We start from the raw sequence: 23282 nt of genomic DNA, 5'->3' as shown, positions 1-23282 counted from the left end.
ACCAAATATAACCAATATATTATTATAAACAACTATAAAAACTTTAAATTTAGAAAATACAAAAAATGAAGAAGAGATTAACACATACCAAAACAAGTTTTTTCCTGCATCACCCTCCCCAAGTAGAGATTCGGCAGAAAAAGTAAGTCTAGAGCCCTTATTGAAAACGACACATCCACAATGAGTGCCCCCCCCCTGGCAACTCCCTCTTTCGATATTTACGGCATCATTATAGCACTTTTAACTTATTTTACAATACAGATAGAAAGACGGTGGTTTTGACTACCAAACTACGCAGAGTTGATGGAGAGAAAGTATACAATGGGAGTCGCTCACCGTAGACAGGTCACCCCGAAAAAAAAGCCTCAAGAAGTGTGTAGTTTTCATCTTGGTAATCCATGTTAGTTAATACCACCCCCCCCCCCCAAATACGATCGACCAACAACCCGCAACATCACCCATGAACGCTCCCCTGGTGACATAATTAGAGCAGACAATCCAATGAAAAAAAGGATTCACGGAATTCCAGTGCGCCCCAGAACACCAAATCATGTGATATGATAGCCGGAAGATTAGAAAAGCAAACCCAAACACAACAATTACACAGGCTCTTGGTGATACCAAGCACGTTCATTGGACAAATATACAGACAGCCACGGTCAATCTGTCCTGTGTAGCAACATTCAATGTTAATTCCAGCCACGCCGGCTCATCATACCACATCAGGAGCACTGTCGCTCTACGCACAATCATATCAACCACCCTCACATCAAATTACACCTTTTGATCACAAACACGTTGTTGATCATCAGCGGGCGATACACGTTCAATATTTTGACGTATTGATGGAATACTTTCAATGCGTCAATATCACTACAATGCACATCCCTAATCCGTCCCCGTCTCATCCACTACGCCATGATTCCAAACATCATCACGCATACACCTCCAGCAGGCACTCAATGAGTGCACCGACCGAACATGTCCAATGAATAAAATCTACCGCAGAAGAAACGTCTACGTGTGTGAGTATAATGGAAACTTCAAACGCCTCACTCGTCATTGATCAACATTAATTGCGATTCGCACGATCCGTCACTCCTTCGTCAACGGTACATTACATCAACGGGACGACAAAATGAATTACATGCAGGTCCCATGCAGACATTCAAACAGAACAAAAAACAACACAACGTTTCGGTGTACGCACACAGGAAGTGCATTCCAATCATCCCGAGGCACCGTTGCCTCGTTGGTGCTCTGTTCCGCTAACTGAAACCGACGTACCGTGTGATTGAACGTTACTCTGTAAGTATAGACAGTGATCACATCTGATCCGTTCACCGCTATACTGGTTGCCAAAATACGCAATAACCTGTACTTATACAGATATTTCACTTTCAAGATTTGATTGTGCGCACAGATAATTTGGTTTAAAAAAAAAACAAAAATACCAATCTCCGCTTTTGAGATACTGTAATTTTGGTGGAGATTTCATTTTTACAGTCACTACGCGATAGGAATAATACACAAAAATTGAATCGAGGGCAAACCCGGCTGGAAGCACTTGTGACTTTTTCGAGCGCCCATACTATAAGATGAAATGGAATAAAAGGATACTCCCTTTGATTGTGTAGGTCGCCTAAACTATTTTTACACCAACACATAAACGAAAATCACTACGCCTTTTGACAAGCCGACGTGATCGAATTCACCGTCAAAAACAGATGCTGGAAAATTGTATTTTCCTCAATTACGGAATCGGAGTGTTCTAACTTCACTTCCTACACGTAACACGGACGCGACCCGAGCACTCGAAACAGAATCGGACACCGAAGACGCGAAATCAACCGGTAAAAAACAAAAATATTACGGAGCCGAAAAGTTGAACCGTTGTCTGGAGCAGTGTTACCAGATCTCTCCTGGATTAAAATATAGATATTTATTAATATTAAACTACAAAAATAGTATGAAAATGTATGAATGGAACTGATTTATTTGTGTGGCATTAGTATAACAGAATGCCGATTCTAAGCAAAAAATAGAGTTCCGATTCTAAGCAATCACTTCCGCGCGCGATTAATTTACTGTTATGATCACTACCGGTTATGCCAAGTGAATACAAAAGAAGTATAAAAATATGAAATAGTTGACATCACTTCAATTCTGAATGTAGATATAGAATAAAGTTGATTCAGACATTATTCCAACACCTGCAAAAGGTAAAGTAACAAAAAATCTCAAATAGAAAAAAAACAGGAGCCGAAACGATTTGGGGCCACAACTAAACAATATCGACCGTAGGGGGTGGAGATAGCGTAGTTGATAAATCTATTGCCTTGTACGCAGCTCACCTAGGTTCAATTCCCAACCCCCGCACATGGGGTTAGAGATTTTTCTAAAGAGATTTCTCTAACCCGACAAAGAGGCGAATGACCCTAAGGTTAAAATAAAAATATCGCCCGTTTTCGCGACAGGGATATAAAAAGATTTTTTCGTACTGATATGACTGAAGAAAATCGATAACTGACCTTCGATCCCTCTCGCGAATGGTCAATTCTCAACCCTCATACATGACTGAAGTCATCACTTCACTCAGACAAGACCATGCGTCCTCTCCACGTACACCTAATGCCCCGTGGATTAATTCCCTAGTTGGTACAAATAAACATAGAAATTAGTCTGCTCAGTCCAAAGCAATGTCAACACGATTGGCGTCACCTGGCGGATACGTCACCCTTTACAATGCCATCAAAACAACGAACATTTAAAATTGCATACGACAAATTATGTGCAACTTTGGAAATAACAAAATGAAGACTACAACTTATTTGCAACAAAATAAGAGCGGTAAAAAATAAATTTGTTGTGGAGTTTGCGTTTCAACTTCGTCTCATCAGAATCCGAAACTAACTTAGTGACAGGACTAAGCTAGCGCCAGATAGTGTTTTCGTTTTTTGGAGCGGGTGCGCGACGTTTGGCATAAATACGTTAGGCATAAGTAGGTTAGGAATAATGGACGTTAGGCATAATTCATAAAAATAATCGCAAGACTTTCGTTATTATAGACATTTCGCTTGGCTTTGCAGATTAGAAAAAAGACGCTTTGCTATATTATACCTTCGCATAATTTGTGCGAGAGACTCCAAAATGAAAAATACAGTACGAGATATTTAACCCTTGCAAGTGTAGAGTTTTTTCTATTTTTTCTGTAAACAAGATGAAGAAAATATTTCTTCATTTTAGGGGTGGTAAAGGGCTTCACTGAAAAAAATATCAGTTTTTTTTTGTCAATTTTTTTAGAAAGATGGGTGAAGCGAATTGATCGAAACTTTTGTACATTATACTACTTTTCAATAATATTCTGCAATTTTTTCATGCAAAAATATGTACAGGCGACTTGGTGATGTGGAACGTCTCTGGAAAAACACGATTTTCGGTGTTAACTGCCACACTCAAAAACTACTTGACCGATTTATTTCAAGCTTTGCATACAAATTCTATGTAAAAATGCCTAACCCCTACGTTGAGTTGTTGCGGTAATTTTTCAATTGAAGGTATTTTTTTACTAATAAAATGGCGGAATCGCTGTTTTTCAAGAAAAGTTTCGCCATTTTATGTGTAAAAAACCCCTTAATTGAAAAACTGTCCCGAAAATTCAACGTAGTGGTTAGGTATTTTTACGCAGAATGTGTATGCTAAATTTAAAATAAATCGGTCAAGTAGTTTGAATGGCAGTGAACACCGCAAATCGTATTTTTTCCAAAGACGTTCCACAAAACACGGTGTGTATATAAAATGACCTTATTACAAAAAAATAAGCATCGCATAATCTTTCTCTATTCGATAGCAGATCTTTTTACCTTTAATTTAAGACTTGTTTGAAAATAATCCACCGAGGGTCGATGAACATTTTTATTGTTTCAATTCAATTTGGCGAACTATCGCCAAAAGAAGAAGGGGCCAAAATAATAAATCATGCCATATGTATTCGACAACATATAAAATGGTTTCAATTTGAGTATATATTCCTTGTTTTGACGTGAGTCTTTGTTTTTTTCCTTTTTCAGTGGTTTTTAGGAACGTGTCCACTGGAACACAGAAAGAGAAAGAATGACCGGAACGCACAGTGATCCCAAAGAGCAAAAAAGGGTTTTTTTAGATTGCGTCAAAGCGGTTGATTTTAGCATAATGGTGTTTTCAAGAAAGTTTCTTGGAGTAGAACTCCCCTTCTTTCTGTCTTATCGGCTTGATGATTAATCCCCCTAATAGTGAGTTACGAATTTTTTTTTCGTCAATGATTCAGATAGACAAATACTTCTTTCAGCAAAGTTGTAGAGAAACTCGTCACAAACATTTTACTTGAAGATTTCAACTCACTATCTTTTAAGTATTTAGAGATATGGGGCATTATTGGTTAAAGGCCCCTTAAAATTAGTTTTTTCCTCATAGGTTTTCTTCTAGATTTTTTCCAGTATAAAAATGTTCTAGAACATTATTTGGACTATTAAACTGCATTACTTTGCCGAAGACGGAAACTTGCTATTGCTAGTATGTGTGGAGATATTCACGTTTTTTGATTGAAAATAGCTCTTTTTCCAATGGCGATAACTGTTAAACGGGCAAACCACTTTATAAACAAATTAAAGTGCAAGAAAAGAACAACAACTGCTGGAAAAATCAGATCTCCTCAAGGCGATCCTCTATGGAAATACTAGAGCTGAAGTTTCTTCATTCTCACCGTTCCGGTCATTCTTGCTCTGTCTGTCTTTCAGTGGACACGTTCCTAAAATTATATTGAAGTGTTTTATTACAAGACTTATCATACATTTACATTAATAAATAAATCTAATCAATCGTGAATGTTATACTGGTTATAGCATCATTTAAGTTATCATTTCTTATTCGAAAAAGTTGTTGATCATGCACAATTCCATAAATATCTCAATAACTACTTTAGAATAAGATGGGAAATTCCACATATGGAAAAAATTGTAAGATAGAGAGAAATCCTTTTTATTTGACACCCACAATGCCTACACTGGTCAAGTTAAGGTTGAGATATTGATCAATTAAAAAAAATGTGACAAAGTTTCATGGTTTGAAAGCATTTACTAAAAATGCTATATCTCAGCCTCCCGACCGAATTTTCACAATATTTATTCACGAAAGCTTTTGTAATGAATAGTATTTTCTAATACATGCCTTTGGTTTAATGAAAAAAAAATATTGATTTGTGATGATTTTCTTCATAATTGACTAAAAAATATTGTTTTCGCTTTGTTTAATCATTGATCATTGAACGTGTTGTTCTATCATTGATATAAGCACTTTTTGTGAAAAACTTTTAAATGGAATTTATTCTCCAAGGTCCACAGAAAAATAAAAAAAAATGTTTAAAAAATAATCGGACTTCGAAAAAATTACGAAAACCGCTTATATACGACAATTTTACTCAAAAATGGCCATTTTTCATAAATCGCATTTATGGAACCTCTAGATGATTTTTTTAGAAACTTGATTTGTTCTACAAAAGTGCTTAAAATATGCTTATCTTTCATTATAGGGTTGTGCACCATGACTTTTCGCACATCGATTTTTTTGGGACAGCCTAATATAGTATGTCTCATGAATCATGACATTTAAATTTGAACTAAAAAAAAATTGTTCTTGATCCCTCGGTGTATTATTTCCGAATTAGTTTTAAATTAAAGGTAAAAGTTTCTTTCATCCAATAATGAACAATTCAGCGATGCTTATTTTTTGTCATAATATTGTTCTATTATACACACCGTGCAAAAAACTTCGTCACCGAGTCGCTGGTTGATATTTTTGCATGAAAAATTTACAGAATGTTATTGAAATGATGTAGTATAATGTACAAAGGTTTCAATCAATTCGCTTCATCCATCTTTCTTCAAAAATTTGACAAAAAACTGATTTTTTTACGTTGGAACCCTTACCCACCTCCCCCTTAAGTTTCACAGTTTTGGTACAAGGACATTTCAAGCCTCTTAGATGTATTACCAGTACAGTTGCATCCAAATATTAAAAAAAGCAAAATAATGAACATTAAGTTTTGGATCCTATGGAAACTGGCAGTGTTGTGTACAGGATCAACATTAGACTACAGATTCTACGTTTGTGACGATACCTTTTTCGTTTCGGTAACTCGTCACAGTACAGGGTTAAACTCTCTCTCTCATATCAAAGAGTTTCCGTAGTTCTATTTGTGATGGCCTCGAGAATACAATCATTGTGCTTAAGAATATGGGAGATAATCAATATTGAACCAGCAATATTCGTATATTCGTTGAATGAATAATAAAATGCATCATTCTTTCTTTCATGAGCTGTTCTTCAAGGTTATATATTTTCTTCCTGGACAATTACATCTTGCATGCATGAAGAATTAATTTAAGTTAACTCTTACATGCCTAACTTTTTTCTAGCGTTCATACAGTTCAAGAAACACGAAAAACACACTTGGAAAGATGCTTCTTTCGCAGTGCTGGAAGCTGCTCAATATTTACCTTCCGGTGCTCAACACAATTCTCCTAGAAAATTTTCAATATTCTATATGCAAGGAAAAAATAGTCGAACATACGTTTTAGCAGTTTTCAATAGTAATGGAAAATAATGAAGATATATCAAAATTTCATTTATCAACGCCAACTGTCAATATCTCTGGCGTAACTGCTTCAGCAGAGTTATATCAGACTAATAGCAATAACTTCAGTTAAGACTAATAGCAATAACTTCAGTTCAGTAAGTTCTAATAGTCTCAGTTACTGGTCTTCCTTGTTTTTGTGAATAAATTATGCCTAAATGAAAAGTTTTAGCAGTTTAAAAACGTTGTTGTTTACATGCAATATGGACATGAAGGGGTTGATGTGCTTCATTCATACCTTAATTCAAAATAGACTGATTTTGAACAAGAGTATTTAACCTATTTTAGAGATGTGCAAGAGTTGTAGTTTGTAGCTTTTTTTAGATTTGATATACTGGCACGCCCCCATACTGAAATAAGATAGTTTAGGGGCCGTTCAGAAATCACGTAGACTCATAGGGGGACGGGGGGGGGGGGGTGTCTAGCAAAAGTCTACGTTTGTCTACGAGGGGGGGGGGGTCTTTGAAAAAGTCTACGTAGACTTTTATTTTTTGTTATTCTCGTATTACTAATTATAAATGGGATATAAAGAGAGTTGCATTCAATATTTAATGTATATATTTCAATATAGTTTTGATCTAGGAAAAATACAAAATGACAGTTCTAAAGACGATCGCCCAAAATTCCTCTCGACGGAAGATTTTGACTGTGAAATCATCTGAGACACCACTAGTTAGCAGACATGCATGGACCATTAAATGCATGAACCATAAAAAGTTAACAAATTGTCAAAGTTAAGCATTAAAGCCACCATTGTAACAACAAAACCCCCGATTTTTAACAATTAATGGATTATTTTTTTAATTTTTATTTATTGATTTCGGTGGTTAAAGCAGTAGTGTAGTTAAACTTTTACAACAAAGTGTGTACTCGAGTTAATCAGTTTCTCTTGCAATCATTTACACTGATTTTAAAATCTTTAAATACCCGTTAAATTTTACGTCTTGACCCTACGCAACTCCGTGCAAATCGGTTCTACTATATTTATCTTCGAAAATATTCGAAGTTAAGCTTTGATACTTTGCGATAATACTCTCAGGTGATACGGCTATCAATGACATAAGAAAAATAAATATTTTTGGGATGATTTGAAAAGTTTCGTTCCCTTAATCAAATAAGGCAATTTAGATTATCTTATTATCTTAGAAATATTGAAATTTTTTCACGAAAAGTGAAATTTGTGTGCATGTTTGGTTTACTATTTTAGTCTAGATGATAGTACACATTGACAGTATTATTTTGTAATTGTTTCTTAAAACTTAACAATTTTGAATGCACCAGTAAGGCTCAAAAAGTGTTTAGCAATTCTGCATTGTTGGTGTAGGTCGCACTTCGGCCAAAATTTGAACTAGTTATAGCATTATATCTTTTTACATCTACTTGAGTGACTAACCTTGAAAAGAAGTATTCCGCTACACAAACGTTGGAAAGCACCTTGAATTGGTATTAATTGATTTGATCAGTCATAGACAAAAACCAATGTGAAAAACCTTTCTTTAATATTAGATCAACAGCAGCTTTTTTCACTTTCGACAGAGCCACCCCAACTACAGCATATGACACCCTCAACTTTGCGCGCCTATTACTTTGTCTGATTTTATCCGATTGACTTTCAGTCTTCACGAGTCGATTTCTTGTTACAATAGGATTCTTAATTTTTCTCACGAGATACATTCATCGATGGCAGTGCCGCCTAGAGCTGAAAATGTGAAACTGATGCGTTTCTCCATACATTTAGTCAAATTTTCCATACAAACTATGAGCCGTTTGCGGAACCACTTCCAGTGTACCAAATAAGCTGAAATTTTCAGGGAAGCTTATTGGCCACCCAAACTATCACTTTCAAGTGCAAGGTTTAAAATTTAGCACTTTGCGCTTTTTTCATACAACTTTGGACCACTCTAGGGTACACCCATATGAACAATCAATGCTATCGCATTCAGTATTGCACTACAAAACCTATATGTAATTGTTTTTCGAGAATTCAAATAATAATAAAATTCCAATAAGCAACGACATAGTTTCTTTCTTTATGATTAAATGCAGGAACCAAATAAAAAAAATGAAATATCATTAAAACTCAGTGACTAAATCTTTTGCTTTGTATTTCAGAAAATATTCTGAAGTTAACGTATTTTTAATTCGCACGTTGGTACGATCCCCGCAATTTGAAGGAAATATCGTTGTGAATGTTTGATTCGCTGAAATTTACATCCTAGGCAGCTCTTACACTGACAGACTTCAGTATCTGGGTGTGTACGAGTAGTTGGTGAGGGGTGAGTACATACCATTGTTTTACGTAAGATTTCGGCGGTGACATGTCTGGCTGTCAGTGGTGACAGGCTGTTGCTATTTACGACGAGACATATATGTGGGCGTAAACATTTTCTTCTTGGCGTTGCATTCTTTTGGTGTGCCTACCCGTGGTTATGCTTGTCATGAGAAGAAACATTGTGTTATGTGGTGAAGATGTTCGTTTTTTGGATGAAGCCAAACTTTGAATCGTACCGATACATGTGGTCGAAGGATAGAAATATTAAATCACCTGTTCAAAATTTGACGTTTGGTTTGTCATGATACTTGATATTAGCTGGCTTTTTGGTAAAAAAATAATAGTATACCTACTTCCTCATACCGATATAAAATTAAATTAATATTTCGCTGCTCGCTATGCAAATTACGGCGCGCAATAAGAAATCCACCCACCAATTAGCCGAGCTGAGCCGTTTCACTTGATATAGTTCCAATAATCCGCAACCGCCGCACATGCCGCAAATAATTGACCACGTCACGTCGGGTTCCATTTTCACCGGGTCGGGACTATGGGTGGTAGAAGCAGTATGGAACCCGTCAAAATCCAACAGAGTGAAATGTTGAATAACAAAATTCCTTTGCGCACCGGTAAACTGCAAATGATTCAGAACCAGGGAATGCACTCGAGGTTGCCGCTTGACAGCGCACGCGATGTTGGACCCCGTATAGGAATCCTGTGGAAGAGAAGTGATTTTTGAAATAAAGTTGCAAAATTGTTTATGTTCCAACGGAAAAGTGCCTGGAAGCAAACATGGTGATTCGATAAAGTATGTTGCTTTTGAACTAAAATAAAATGAATAAAATGGGTCTTCATACAGCTATGAAATTGGTTATCGTAGGGTGTTGAAACCATTGTTATCCTAATTTGTTTCCCATCATAGGTTAGAACAGCGCCTGCTCTCTCTGTTCAAGCCATTAGTTTCACATTTTTCACTCCAGTTATCGTAACGTTCCCGAAGCGAAAATATTAATACTAGGTATTACATATGCAAATCATCGATTGTAGGCGTTGTATCCTCACCAATAAGCACACAATATGCAAATTTTCCTTTACGAATATTTGGTGAGAAGCACACTCAATCAAAAGCTAATTTATTCGTTATGCACTTATGGCATCCGGTCTCATTCGGATTTCATAGCAAACATTAGCCAGTAGTGTTTACTGTTTAGATTACTTCAACCTAAATGCGAATGCCTCGGACGGAGCCGATATATTTACCTGAATATATGCGACGTAAAAAAAATTTAAAACATTCCACATCATTTGCGAGCTTCAGGCCTCACCGGCTGCTGTGCACCTTGCTTTCTCAGGTGCGCAGTCCCCTTGTAATCTAACGAGACTCGAGAGATAAAATTAGCATTGGATCTGTAATTAGTTCTTTACCTAGCCGAAGACGTGAAAAAATTTGGTACCTGAAATTAGCTATTTCTACACAAATGACGCAGTGGGAAATATTTCAAATTTCACCCACCGAATGGCTTCATTAACGAGCCGGGAAAAGTCAAACAAGTTCGTAAATTATCGCAACATCCTTTTTATCATTGTGCTTCTTTCTGATCTTGCGACTATGAGTAAAATTATTTCCACTTTCTTTGAATCATTAAAGTGTTAAATATATTCATCCGAAACCGTTGAGTTGGTTATAATTAATTGTAGTCTCAAAGCTATTGTGTTTTTTTTGCGCATTAGTGCAGTAATTTCTCTTTATTCGAAATTTCACGCGGAATGTTTACATGTGTCATTTGAAGTAGAACAAATGCGCATTTTAATGAAAATGATTTGGTGGACGATTTTAACCTTCCGGCGTTCGCGTGAGTGTACAAAGCTTTGTACTTCCTCTAAAACACTTGAAAGATGCACAGTTGATTGAGAAAGTACAACTGAAACGCTGAAAATACGGTGAGTCACCCAGTTCACAGGGTAGTAATTTGAATTTCGTGGCCAAAAATCAAAATTAAAAGGTTGTGAATTTTTATTTCGTTATAATTGCATACCACAAAGACTATTTTAGATTGTGGCTATATTGGGAGATTGCCAATATTTTCGAGACAAGTTATTGAAAGGGTGCAGCAAAGTTACAATTCAAGAGTTGTTAAATCATGTTTCATTACTTCATATAATTTTGCTTTCTTGTAATGGATATGCTAATGAATAAAATAATATTCTAAGAAAAATTATGGATTACAAAATATTCAACCTCCGGGTTTATTGCTATTTTTTGGACTAACCTCAATTTTTTTTAAATTTTTAACTTAGATGTACCTAAATTAACCAATAAAAATAAATTATAAAAATATAACTCCTGTTAAATATTTCTACTGTCATGACGTCAGTTTCTCATTAGCAATTTAATGCGAAGAACAGGATTCTACCACAATTTCAGTCGCCCCGTGCCGCAACCACGAACTCAAGTGGTTTGGCGCGAATCATATTGTCACCTATTCATTACGAATTAGATCACATTTGTAACTCATTTTTAGTTTAGAAATAATATAAAATTTATCGTCTATAGCCCCAATAAAAATAAACCACAGCAATTTATTTCATTTTCCCTTCTTTTTGTGATGGTTCAAAACTCCCAACCAAACTAAAAAATGTCGATTCCACGCAATTCACGCAATATGCCATATCTCAAACAAGATAGTTATAATGTTAAATTGCTTCAGCCTGTGGATGTATTAAGGAGTCCTTTACAAATACCAGTTCAAATTTTATTTATTAATTTATTTACTTTCTCCTCACACTCATATGGGTTTTCATCCAGCTCACTTTAATTAATTTTGGCATTAGTTAAAAATAAAATTGTACTTTTGACTGCAAATAGTATGAATTATAAATTTTTTTCAAGAGTTGTTGTTAAGAAAACTTTTTCATTGAAAGCTTCTCCATGATCGAAATACACTGAAAGCTTCTTTTATGTCTTTAAAACGAAAAACATTAGTTTTTTGACATTTTATGGTGGGGAAACGCGAAAAACTTTAAAAAATTTAAAATTTTTCACGAAATGATTGTTTGTGTTGGAGAAAAGTTCCAAATATCTCGAAAACTATCGCATTTTGGGAGATATTTGTTAAATGCATTTTGATTTAAAATGATACTAAGAACTATATTCTGTAATCAAATAACAGTTTTGTATGTCAATTAGTATGAGATTTAAAAACATGTATAAAGTTATTGTTAGAAAAACTTTTTTACTGATAAGTTCTCCATCATCGCGTTCAAAATGTTTCTTTTCTTTTTAAGTTTTTGTTGACAATATTCAAAAAATTAGAAAAATGGGTTTTTTGCAATTTGAATTTTTAACATGAATTTTTGTTATTGTGAAAAATGACATTAATTGACAACTATTAATTTCCTGTAACTCGCTCTCAGATAGTTTTCTGTATAAAATGGAGTAATCGAATAAAAAAATTGAAAGTATTGCACGTAGAAACGTCTACGTCTATTTAAAAAATTGCGCTTGAGTCAAAATAATCTTATCGACTCTGGAAAATGTTTAGTCTTCCATGCCGGTAAAACCTGTAAAATTTCATAGGAATCTAAGATGGTCGATCACGATTTCAGAGATTTTTGGACAGATCTTCGTGGAATTCCTCAGCTTGTTCCTATCACTAAGCCAGCTGTAGAGGGGAACTGAAATCTTGGCCTGATTTATAAAATAAGTTAGAAAATAAATCATGATAAATATTTCATTCCCAGCTACATAAATATATTGTTGAACTGGAAAAGATTAGTTCGGTACTGGGAGGAATTCTGTAATACCACAAAACTTCCTGTGCCCAATCTAGCCGCAATCAGTCTTGCACTAAGTAGAATATCTGGTTGAAATGTTACATGTGATGTTGGTGTTCCTGAAACAGTTGGAAATGCCATATTTCTAAGACCAGGAGTAGTTTGTTTCGACTTTCAGAGCTTCCTCAAGCTGTTATATTTAGCAACCTCTCAAAGAGAAAATTTTGCCTTTTCAAGGAATCTCATCTGTCTATAGTTTTTAGGGGAAAGAAAAGATGTTCCAACATGAGAATCGCCAGAGTCACACTCTTTCTAAGTCAAGAGATCATAATCATTTGTCGTGGTGAGTGGCGTAACTCTTTTTGGTATTTCTACAAAAGAGTGCATAGAGAATCATTGGGGAGAAAAAAAATATAGCATATTGAGAAGAACGCTTCTCATTCATTGGACGAGCCATGACTAAAGATCATGTGGACTACCCCCATAATAGGAATACTTTTCAGCAATCCCAATTCAAGCGTTATCCTCATGATTCCCTGCACAATTGTCACTCTAAGTTATATTGCTTCAATTGCCCATTTGCTTATATTTATTGCGATGCTGCCATGCATGACGCGTGGTACAAAACAGTCGGCAAACGATCCTTGTCGAAATAAACGTAAATAAATACAAATAACTCTCACCAAAGATCAGCCGATACGAGTTTGAAGAAACACACGATTTAGCCACGTTCAGTGCGATTGTAAGAGGTCATTGAAACAACAAACCACATGTTCCTACGCACGATAAACTCTAATCGACGACAGCACCGTTAATTTCAACTTTGTGAGCAGGTATGTACACGCGATAGTACTTCACAAAAACTGGTCGCCAGCAACGTAATTTCCTTTCTTCAGACAGAATATCACAATTCTAAGCTTACCGGGCCAAGTTTCAGGATATTTTTCGCGTCTAAATATTTCTGTCATTTTTTTCGAAAAATATGGAAACCCGCCAAATAGGTTTTCTTCGATCTTAAAAAAGATCAGGTATAGTCCGACCGAGTTCAATGTGCATGATTTTCTTACTGGCAGTCGGAGTCTTTGATGAATAAATATTATTCGACATCCATTTTACCATCAGCTGTGCCTTTTGAAGAGCATTTTTTTATACACGGACCAGAGCCAAGTGTAAAATGAAATCAGAAGTGAAGTAAAAACGACGGCACCTATTTTCACTCGATGTATGACTGGATGCTACTGATTTTCTTAGCATATGGAATGAAAAATGGGTCGAAAGCTTATTCAGCAATAAATCATAAAAGTGCTTTTGCAATATTCGCATGTGCAAAGGGATGGGCGGGTAATGTTTGGAACATAAGCCCCATCTTCGGTTGAATCTTTTCGAAATCGGGTTTTAACTATCCGAAATAAATATAATGGTTGCTGCATGAACAAATATTTAAGTATATTCTTCGGTTTGTTGCATGATGCAGGCGGGTTGAATTCCCTAATAAATCGTGTGCTCAGTAAATCCATCTGCTGTGAACTCATCTTTATTAGCCTAATTGTTAGTATTGAGCCTCTAGGCTACTGAACTTCTTTTGTGTAAAACAGCCATGCATTCGTCGTACGTATTTGCTGTTACACACGCAGACTTCAATCTATCGGCAACTTTAATAGCTTTTTTCTCGAAACTGAGTAATCAACGTATTTACTCGATTTTGTATGATAATTCCCAATATATATGACCTGCGATGAGCCGCAGAAAACAGAATAATTTTTTTTTCTTGAATTAAAATATATGATTTTTCGGTTTTCTTGAAGCCATTTTCTGAAACGTGAACTTATTTTTATTTGTTTAGGTTCAACGAGTAACTACAAGTCTAAGCTTTACAAATCATATTGAATTTCGTGTAAAGGGCGAACACGAAATTATTGCGACACCCAAAATGTCATGCCAATTTTCTTATAATGTTTAAAATCAAACCAAAATTTTAGGGTAGTTTTATACATATATTTACTTCAAAAATCAAAAGAAAAGTTAATCGATGGAGCCTTGAGTGTAAAATTGAACGCATTTTCGCTTCATGCCCTCCATCAAAGTCTTTACAGTGTCATCCGGTACCAGTTTCTCAGTACTGCTCCACCGGGCGCAACTCCGGACAGTTTGGCGGATTCATGTCCTTTGGAACAAAATGGACAGAATTGGCCTCATACCATTCCAGGACACTTTTAGAATATTGGCATGATGCCAAATCTGGCCAAAATAGCGGAGCTTCGTCGTGCTGCTGCAAGAACGGCAAAAGGCGCTTCTCGAGGCACTCAGATTTGTAGATCTCGCCATTTACTGTGCCCTTTGTCACGAAAGGTTCACTCCTCAGTCCGCAAGAGCAGATGGCCTGCCAAATGAGATATTTGGAGGCGAACTTCGACATTTTCCTCTTCTTAAATTTGTCGTCCACATAGAACTTGTTCTTGCCGGTGAAAAACTCCAACCCCGGAATTTGCTTAAAATCGGCTTTTATATACGTTTCGTCGTCCATCACACAGCAGCCATATTTTGTCAGCATCTTCTCGTAGAGCTTCCGTGCCCGAGTTTTAGCCGTCAATTGTTGCCATTCATCGCGGTTTGGGAAGTTCTGTACCTTATATGTATGTAGTCCAGCTCTCTTCTTTGCATTCTGGACGTAGCTCTGCGACATGCCGATCTTTTTAGCCAAATCACGGCTTGAGACGTTGGGATTTGCTTTAATCATCCGCTTCACCTTTCCCTCCATCTTTTTGTTCTCCGGTCCCGGTTTTCTTCCAGCTCCTTTGCCGTGGTCCAACGTCAACCGCTCCTGGAACCGCTTCAACACTCTGGAGACGGTTGAATGGAGAATGTTCAACATTTTTCCCAACTGCCGGTGCGACAGGTCAGGAAATTCCAGGTGTTTGGAAAGAATTTGTTCTCTCGACTCGCGTTGGTTCACCTCCATTTTCGTTGAATCGAAAAACACGACTTCGAGTTTGACAGCATGTAAACAATACACATCAATGAGAAAGTGTGCAAAATGTGGTTGATTTTTACCCAATGGTAAAAAAGTTATTCCCTGTTGAATGTGTCGCAATAATTTCGTGTTCGCCCTTTATCAGAAAATTTTATCAAGAGTTATCGTGTTCGCCGTGGAAAAGGTTGGACGTCTACTCTTGAAACGCTTGTATGCGTGACTGAAAATATTTTTTTTCCTACACAATGAATGTATAAATAAATCCTAACATTACACAAAAGATCCATTGTTGCCTTGCCTCCAAAATCGTAAAACAAAATATTTTTCGGTTTGTTGAAAAAATGATTGAGCTTAAGATGGGATGTTTTCGACTAGTGATTACGCAATCTAAGGTGAGCCTCGACGGCACAATCAAATTATAATTGCGTCGATTATTTCGCCAACGTTTCGACTCCTTTTCTGGGCCTTCTTCATGGTCTATTTATTCAAGAAGCAATAAATACATAAATCCGAACATCTTACTCACTCTACTACAAAAGTAGATTAAGTCACAAAACTTTTGATGTGCGGGTAACAGTCAGTTTCGATGGTTGTATAGATATGTAGGTCAGGTATTGGATGGTGAGATAGATCAAATTATTATTGAGGTGGTTTGAACTTACGGAGCTTACTTATAGAGATCGTTAAATGAGTTTAACAAGCTCTAGTCACTCGATAAATTCTTTAGGAACGCGCCCTAGATCTAAGCACTAAAATGGTTTTCTAGCAATGGTTGAGACATTTTTCACCATCCCTTCCACAGGAATCATCCACATGACTCCCACTGCATTTCCCACAACGAAGCTTATTGCTACAATGGGAATGTGTCCCAGTGGTTTGCAGTTAGTATAATTCAAAATCCGCGGCACAAAAAGTTGAATAGAGAAGAGAGGGTAATTTGGTAGAGCAGGCCCGGCGAAATTCATTCGGTAAAAGTCGGAGTTGAAATATGTCCTCTTCCCGTCAGCTAAACGACTGATGCTAAATGCAATCCAACCCCGTGTATCAGCAGATCCACGCATTTCAAACTCGAATCGGTGACGACCTCGTCACATTCAACCCGATTAGCTGGTACCTATACTCTGTACTCCTTTGTAAAGGGTCCACAGCCAGCAATATCATTTGCCTGCTTCACACTGTTTAGCATTATCCGAAACTTTTTTCTATATTTCTGTAGCAGCTGAGTAACGCTCCGTCAGAACTCGAATCTGCATTCGAACATTTATTATCTTTGGCCCCGAAAAAGATTGAAAATAACCCAGAGGGTGGATACAATTTCAGTTGGGGAGTCAATTTTATTACGACATCTACATCACCTAGAGGCGCGTCATTGTCAAGGGAACTCATTTTTCAAGGCAGCTCACAATAAACGAAACACTGCTACTATTTTACTGGTAGAATAACGCACACACACAAAAAAGAAAAAATAAATCCAAAATCTCAAATAATACACAAGATAACCTTGGAAGAGAATCAGCACTATTCTTTATAGTATTTCACTGCTCGGACTGGTAAGATCGACTTATCGCTCCGAGAGTTACCGTACGAATGGCACTCTATGTACTGGTAGAAATGCTACGAAAGTCGACTTACAGGTTGTTCGATCTAGAGCCGCCAGTCTATTGTCTCCTAACTAGTGTTTCAAATAAACCACACATTTCACACCAAGGAGCCTGTTTCCAAAGGAGCGGAGGAAACCAATCAATGTTATGCACGTTTCTGGGAGTGAGTAAAAAATCAAAGCAATCTAAGTGGGTTTTGACTCTTAGATTTTCACTCCTTGTTTTGGCTCCTCCTGTCCACTCCGGTTTGTGATTCTTGTTCTGTCGCCGCTTATAGATCGAATTTAATTTCAAACTCTGCTAATGTCTTGTTGAAAATAGACGTTCTTCAGACCTTTTTTTGCAAAGTGCGCCAAAATCCAACAGAAGCGTGCGTTGTCGATGGTCTCTACCTCTTTGAAAAAATAAGGACCGGATGATTGTTTTGGAGCAAAATCCGGCCCAAACAGTTACTTTCTGGTCGTGCAGTGGTGTTTGATGCATAACGTGTGGGTTCTGTGTCCCCCAAATTCCACAAATTTGGTTATTTACTCCGCCGGAATGGCTGAAGTGAGCCTGCCAGAATGTTTACGATAAGCACGCACAGTTTTCACTATTGAACGATCGTTTTCCATGTAATGCGCTACGATTTCAGCGCGTTCTTTTGGTGTAAATGGACTTATAGCTAAAATGGCACTAAATGATGTTTCAGAATTATGTTTATCTGTCAAAATAGGCTGGAAAATGGCGGAGTTGTTCAATGTTGAAATAGGATACATTCAGATGGCGCACCCTGTAAATATTGAAGCAAATCATTTGTTTTCAATTTAATTTTATATATTGTTATAACAATTGTTATAACAATAATCACGGGCAAACATATCTCAAATCCGGTGTAAAAATGTTTCTACTGAAGTGATGAAATCCGAAAGTTCAAATGCATAGTGGAAGGATGCAAAACAGGTGTACTATTTATTACTGTAATGGCCTAAGCCTAGCCTAGTACGCTAACCATTAAATGCTGACTTTCGAGGTCTATCGAAAAGAAGCTTTCGCCATGAACTGTACCAAGGATCTGTTTTGCTTTTGTGCTTGATAAAATGAAAATTGAAAATCTAAATTGAGCTCGGGCTTTTAAACTGTATGCTGCAATTATAATCTAGTAACCTGTTTTCACTCCTTTGCGGTTTTCACTCCTCAGGAGCCAAAAAAACCATGAGTGATGAAATCATGGATTTTAATGATTTGTCAAACTAAGGTTTCTTAAACGCACGCTGATTGGAGTGATTTTTGAAACACTGCTCCTAACCTTAGTTAGACTCCCTTCCGGTATTTGTGCTGTAAGCCCAGTCCAGTCGAGTCTATCGTGCGTTATCATCATACCGATGTACTTGTCCAATGATACTTAGTATAGCTCAATTGTGCCGTTGAGTATTGGGCACACAATTCTTCTCTCAAAATCAACGAGCATTCGATAGTCTGTCTCTTTCAACGACCACATTTCATGATCGTAAAAAGTAACTGAGTATCAGCGATCCGAATAAAACGTGTTTTGTGCGCGCCTGTGCACCAAAAAGGAATCTTTGGGAGCGGAAATGCATATGTTTTTTTCGCTCTCGAACTGTGGACGAAAAGCTCCCAAATGATGCGTTAGTGTTCAACCAACGTCATACTTGTGTAATACAATATCGTACCTCATCTTACTTTCTCTTCTGTTTGTAATTCGGTCGCTTTAACATTTAATCCTCAACTCTTTGAGTAATATGCTAGTCAAAACTACAGACATTTTATACACATACTAGTGAAGTGTTAAAAATTACAGCTAAACGGACTGTCAAAAAGTGCAGCCAAGCGAGCATGAAGGTTTTGTGAGGGGAAGAATAGGAAGAATCCCATGCAAATCTTATGGGATATTCTGTGATGCCAGTTTACATTCATGGTTGCTAGTTTTACTGTTTTTGTCTCCGCAAGTCTGTGTATAAAGTGTCTGTATTAAAAACCTATATCTATCTCTCGATCTGTACTGTAAAATAAGTGAAAAGTTCTATAGTGACGCCGCTGGAATCAAAAGGGAAAGTAAACAAATAGAGTCTCTCATTTTTGATATGACGTTTTGAATAAAAGCTCTAGAATTTTTCGGTTCCTTCCTCGCTTGGTTTAGGATGTAGAGTAACGTAATGTAAACATGCTATTGACCAGTGACTATCATTTTTCGAAAGGTTCCTGGTTCCACAAGATAATCATAGCGAAAATAATACAATAACAAACGATGAAAAATCAATTAACATGTAATACTGGATGGAAAGTCAGCTCATCTTGTAAGCTGATAAAATCGTAAAAAATGTAAACACGCATTATGTTGAAACATTTTCCAGGGTTACGCGCTCCCCAGTCATGCTGAAGATTTCTGTTGTGCGATTTAAACAGTTTCATTCAGTCTTTAATTATTTCTACTCTAGTCATAAAATATTAGAAGTTGGTTGGAAAACGGTTGATACCAATACAGAAACCTTGAAAAATGTTTTTTTTTCATTGAGTGAAATATCTTCGCCTTTTTCTTAATAGTTCAACGTTCCGAGACCAAGGGAACTCGCAAAAAAAAACTTTGTTTACATTTATCAACATGGAAACATTCATCGCAAATTAATACTCATTGTTTATCCACACATCGAAGAAAAGCTAGTACCCCCTCCGAATACGACCAAACCCATCTGGCCCGCGTACGCTTGAAGTTTGCAACGGGGCAGCTGTCATCCATTGAAACACTTCCCACTACCGTTCGCATGGCAACGCTGAGAAGTGGTCCAAATTACTCATCAATGCACTGGCGAATTCCAACGACCAATCGTCAGCCAGCAATATGTCTTGACGATGAAAGCCGCCACGCCAGTATACCCCTGCAGGCACTGAATTTTCCGTAGACAAATTTGCACCTACTCACGCGATGGGAAATGAGGATGGCTTTGTTTGGACAATCGGCGATGTATTGATGGCGCCCACAGCTTCTTCGCTGATGGAGACGCACTACATCTTGTACAGTATTTTTACCTCATTCGCCCCATAAAGAAAAGGCGGCCGATCGGGTCGGTTTCAGCAACAGACGGACCACTAATGCGAGGTCATTTGGCATGAGATCAATCATATTGACACATTTTTCGCACACGTACCGAAGACAGACACACAGACCGCGTGTTGAGTGCAGATCATTCTCGGAGCGACGGGATGTAATTAGTGGGTTTTGACTTTGATGCTTACTATTGATCTGGGTGTGTACTCTTCTGAAAATATCTAAATTATTGTTCATTAGGGTGACCGATGAAAATGCATATTTCGGTTTATATACACGTAAATCCAATTTCAGTTTTCAAAACCACAACATATTACTTTACCACAGATTTCATTTAACTCTATCCATTAGAAAGTGCAACTACTTTGGAAACATTCAATCGCATACTAACGTGGGATTTCCTTGTTTACTTAACGCAGATTTTCCATCAGCGGGGAGTCCAAGCTGCTGAAGAACCTCTATCTGTGCGGTGGAAGTGCAGCCAGTGTATCGATGATGAAACAACTCGGCGTAAGTCTAGTGATCAACGCAACGACTGAATCGGAACTTCCCAACACTCCATTGCCCTGTGATGAAACGACCGGATATCTGAGGGTACCGGTAAAAGACAACCGAGAAGCCGAATTGGAGCAATATTTTCATCAAGTAGCCGATCGTATTGAGCAGGTAAGCTTCAGTGCCACTGACTGAGCTTAATTCCGCCCACTAACCTGTCGCTTATTTTAGGAATCCCAAAGCAACGGTGTCACCTTGGTTCACTGTGTAGCCGGGGTAAGCCGATCGGCATCGCTATGTTTGGCCTACCTGATCAAGTATCACCGGATGAGTTTGAAGGATGCGTACAACCACGTGAAAGCTCGAAGGCCCCAAATTCGGCCTAACGTCGCTTTCGTTAAGCAACTGTCCGATTTCGAGTTCAAACTCAATGGAACCCGATCGGTGTCGATGGTGTATTGCCACGCCTTGGACCAGGAGCTGCCAGACATTTACGAGCCGGAGTTCCGTACGATGGAACTATTGTACCAAAAGTTCCGACGGAATTTCGCAAGACGTTAGACATGTTTCACTGTCCCAATTGTTCGTAATGTATTCCCATCACTCGTAAGATGATCTATTACTTTAAGCTACTAAAAACTTAAAATTAAAGAAAAAACTGACATCGATAGCTGTAGGTTAAGTCGTCAAAATCGTTCAAATATTCAACCCTCAAGCTAATACAAAACGTTAGTGTTATTTACTCACGAGTATTGATTACAATGTATACATACTATCATCTGTCGATTCTGTTAGAGAGAAGCCCTGGAATCCCGTCAGGCTCTACATACCCGTCGTTTCTTTATCGGATGACTCTCAGCTCACGAGTGGGGTGATTCGGTTTGAACCTATTGCTTCCTATTAGATTCATTATTGTTTAAGACAATTCGGTTAAGAATACTATACTCGGTCTTCCAATTGATCGAGTCAATCATCGAATTCAATTATCATAGAAAATAAATTCTATATTTGATGCTTGTTAACTATGAACTGGAAAAATTGTAATATTTCAGTTCATTCTGATGTAGCTAAGCAGTGGAAATATATTTTAATACTTTTTATAAAAGCGTACTTTTGGAGCAGCAGATATTAACATGAAACCATTACAATTTTTCCGGGACAATCGGAAGATCGACTATATTAGCATGTGATGGTCCAATTATGTTAACGACACCACAATCGTATTTGAGTTCTATTGAATCGTTTAACTTGAATTTAGCTATTAGTTTCAAATTTTGTAGTCTTGCTAGTATAAAATAAAAATAAATATTTAAAACTATAATAAAACCAATTGTATCCAAAGTAATATTCTGCCGAAATTATTGTCCTCTTGAAGAAATATCCTGAATTAGTTGGGTCTGTCGAATCGAATTCAGCTTATCAGAATACGGCAGCCGTCTTAACTGCCAAATAGATGTTAATACCAAAAATGGGAACATGTTTTATGTTCACATAAAATAACTGGTACATTCGTTCTGTGACGATCGGACCAATTGGTTATCTTTCTAGTCCGTGCAGTGTAACTTTAAAAAAAAACTAGTGCTAATCCGCTACCAAGGTTATCTTGCGCATTCTCCGCCTCGTCGAGGTTTGAGTATTTTTTCCCTTCTTTTGTGTTTCTGTGCGTTTACCGTTATCCGACCAGTGAGCAATAAAGCAGTGTTTTTTAGTAATCCATCTGGATACCGTTATGTGTGTGTGTATACAAATCATTTTTCACTATCCGGCAGTGCTTTTATGGAAGAAACTTGTCTGCATCTATGTAATGATATATTTGTTTTCATCGATTGATATTTGGCCCTGGAAATGAAAGGCGATAGCTCTATTGTACATCCAACGACCCATTTCAAGAATGCCTGTTCCTACACGTACATTCTGAGGCCGCTTTCATATACAATAAGCCCCGCGCGAATACATCGACGTATCAATTGAATATTTGCAATATATTCGCACTTCCAGAATGAAAAATATTTTTGATTCTGGCATGTATTTACAAAAAGGAAAATATTTATAAAGGTAGACAAGCATTGAAAAATGACATGAACGATCTTACCAGCTCTGAATAAATAAATTCATGAGATTTCTGTGAAGAATTCTCCTACATCCGTGAAATTGTTGCATCACCTACTCAGGTCCAGGCGACGCTGCAGGCGCTAAGCGGAACGAACGGACGTATTTTTTTGCGGCTTGCTTCACATATTTCAATGGCAAAGTTGTGACGACAAATTTCTATGTAAAATTACACTTTACTCGCGATAGTTCAACCTACTAACACGTAACTCAACAGGAAAAACTACCTACTAAACGATTGACTTCATTTTACTGTTGAATATATTGTAGTCACTCCCAACAATATATCCCAATCCCCTATAACCTGAAACGGTCGGTACGGTTGTCCTCGTTTCTTCCTCATT

The 23282-nt window shown here is 37.2% G+C and overlaps 1 protein-coding gene across 1 annotated transcript in view; it reads left to right on the top strand.

The window, feature by feature from the left end:
• LOC131689579 (dual specificity protein phosphatase 18-like) overlaps positions 1–22109 on the top strand; it is a 28689-nt gene extending 6580 nt beyond the window's left edge. The window contains exons 2-3 of the mRNA XM_058974772.1: positions 20754–21000; positions 21061–22109. Of these exons, the coding sequence (XP_058830755.1) occupies positions 20754–21000; positions 21061–21390 (577 nt within the window). The 3' untranslated portion in view covers positions 21391–22109. The remainder of the gene's footprint in view (positions 1–20753; positions 21001–21060) is intronic.
• The last annotated feature ends 1173 nt before the right edge of the window (positions 22110–23282 follow it).

The sequence above is a fragment of the Topomyia yanbarensis genome, chromosome 3 (assembly GCF_030247195.1).
Source record: "Topomyia yanbarensis strain Yona2022 chromosome 3, ASM3024719v1, whole genome shotgun sequence".
Taxonomy (NCBI): Eukaryota; Metazoa; Arthropoda; class Insecta; order Diptera; family Culicidae; genus Topomyia; species Topomyia yanbarensis.
Note: the sequence above shows the minus strand (reverse complement) of the source record. Positions and strands in the feature narration are given on the sequence as shown.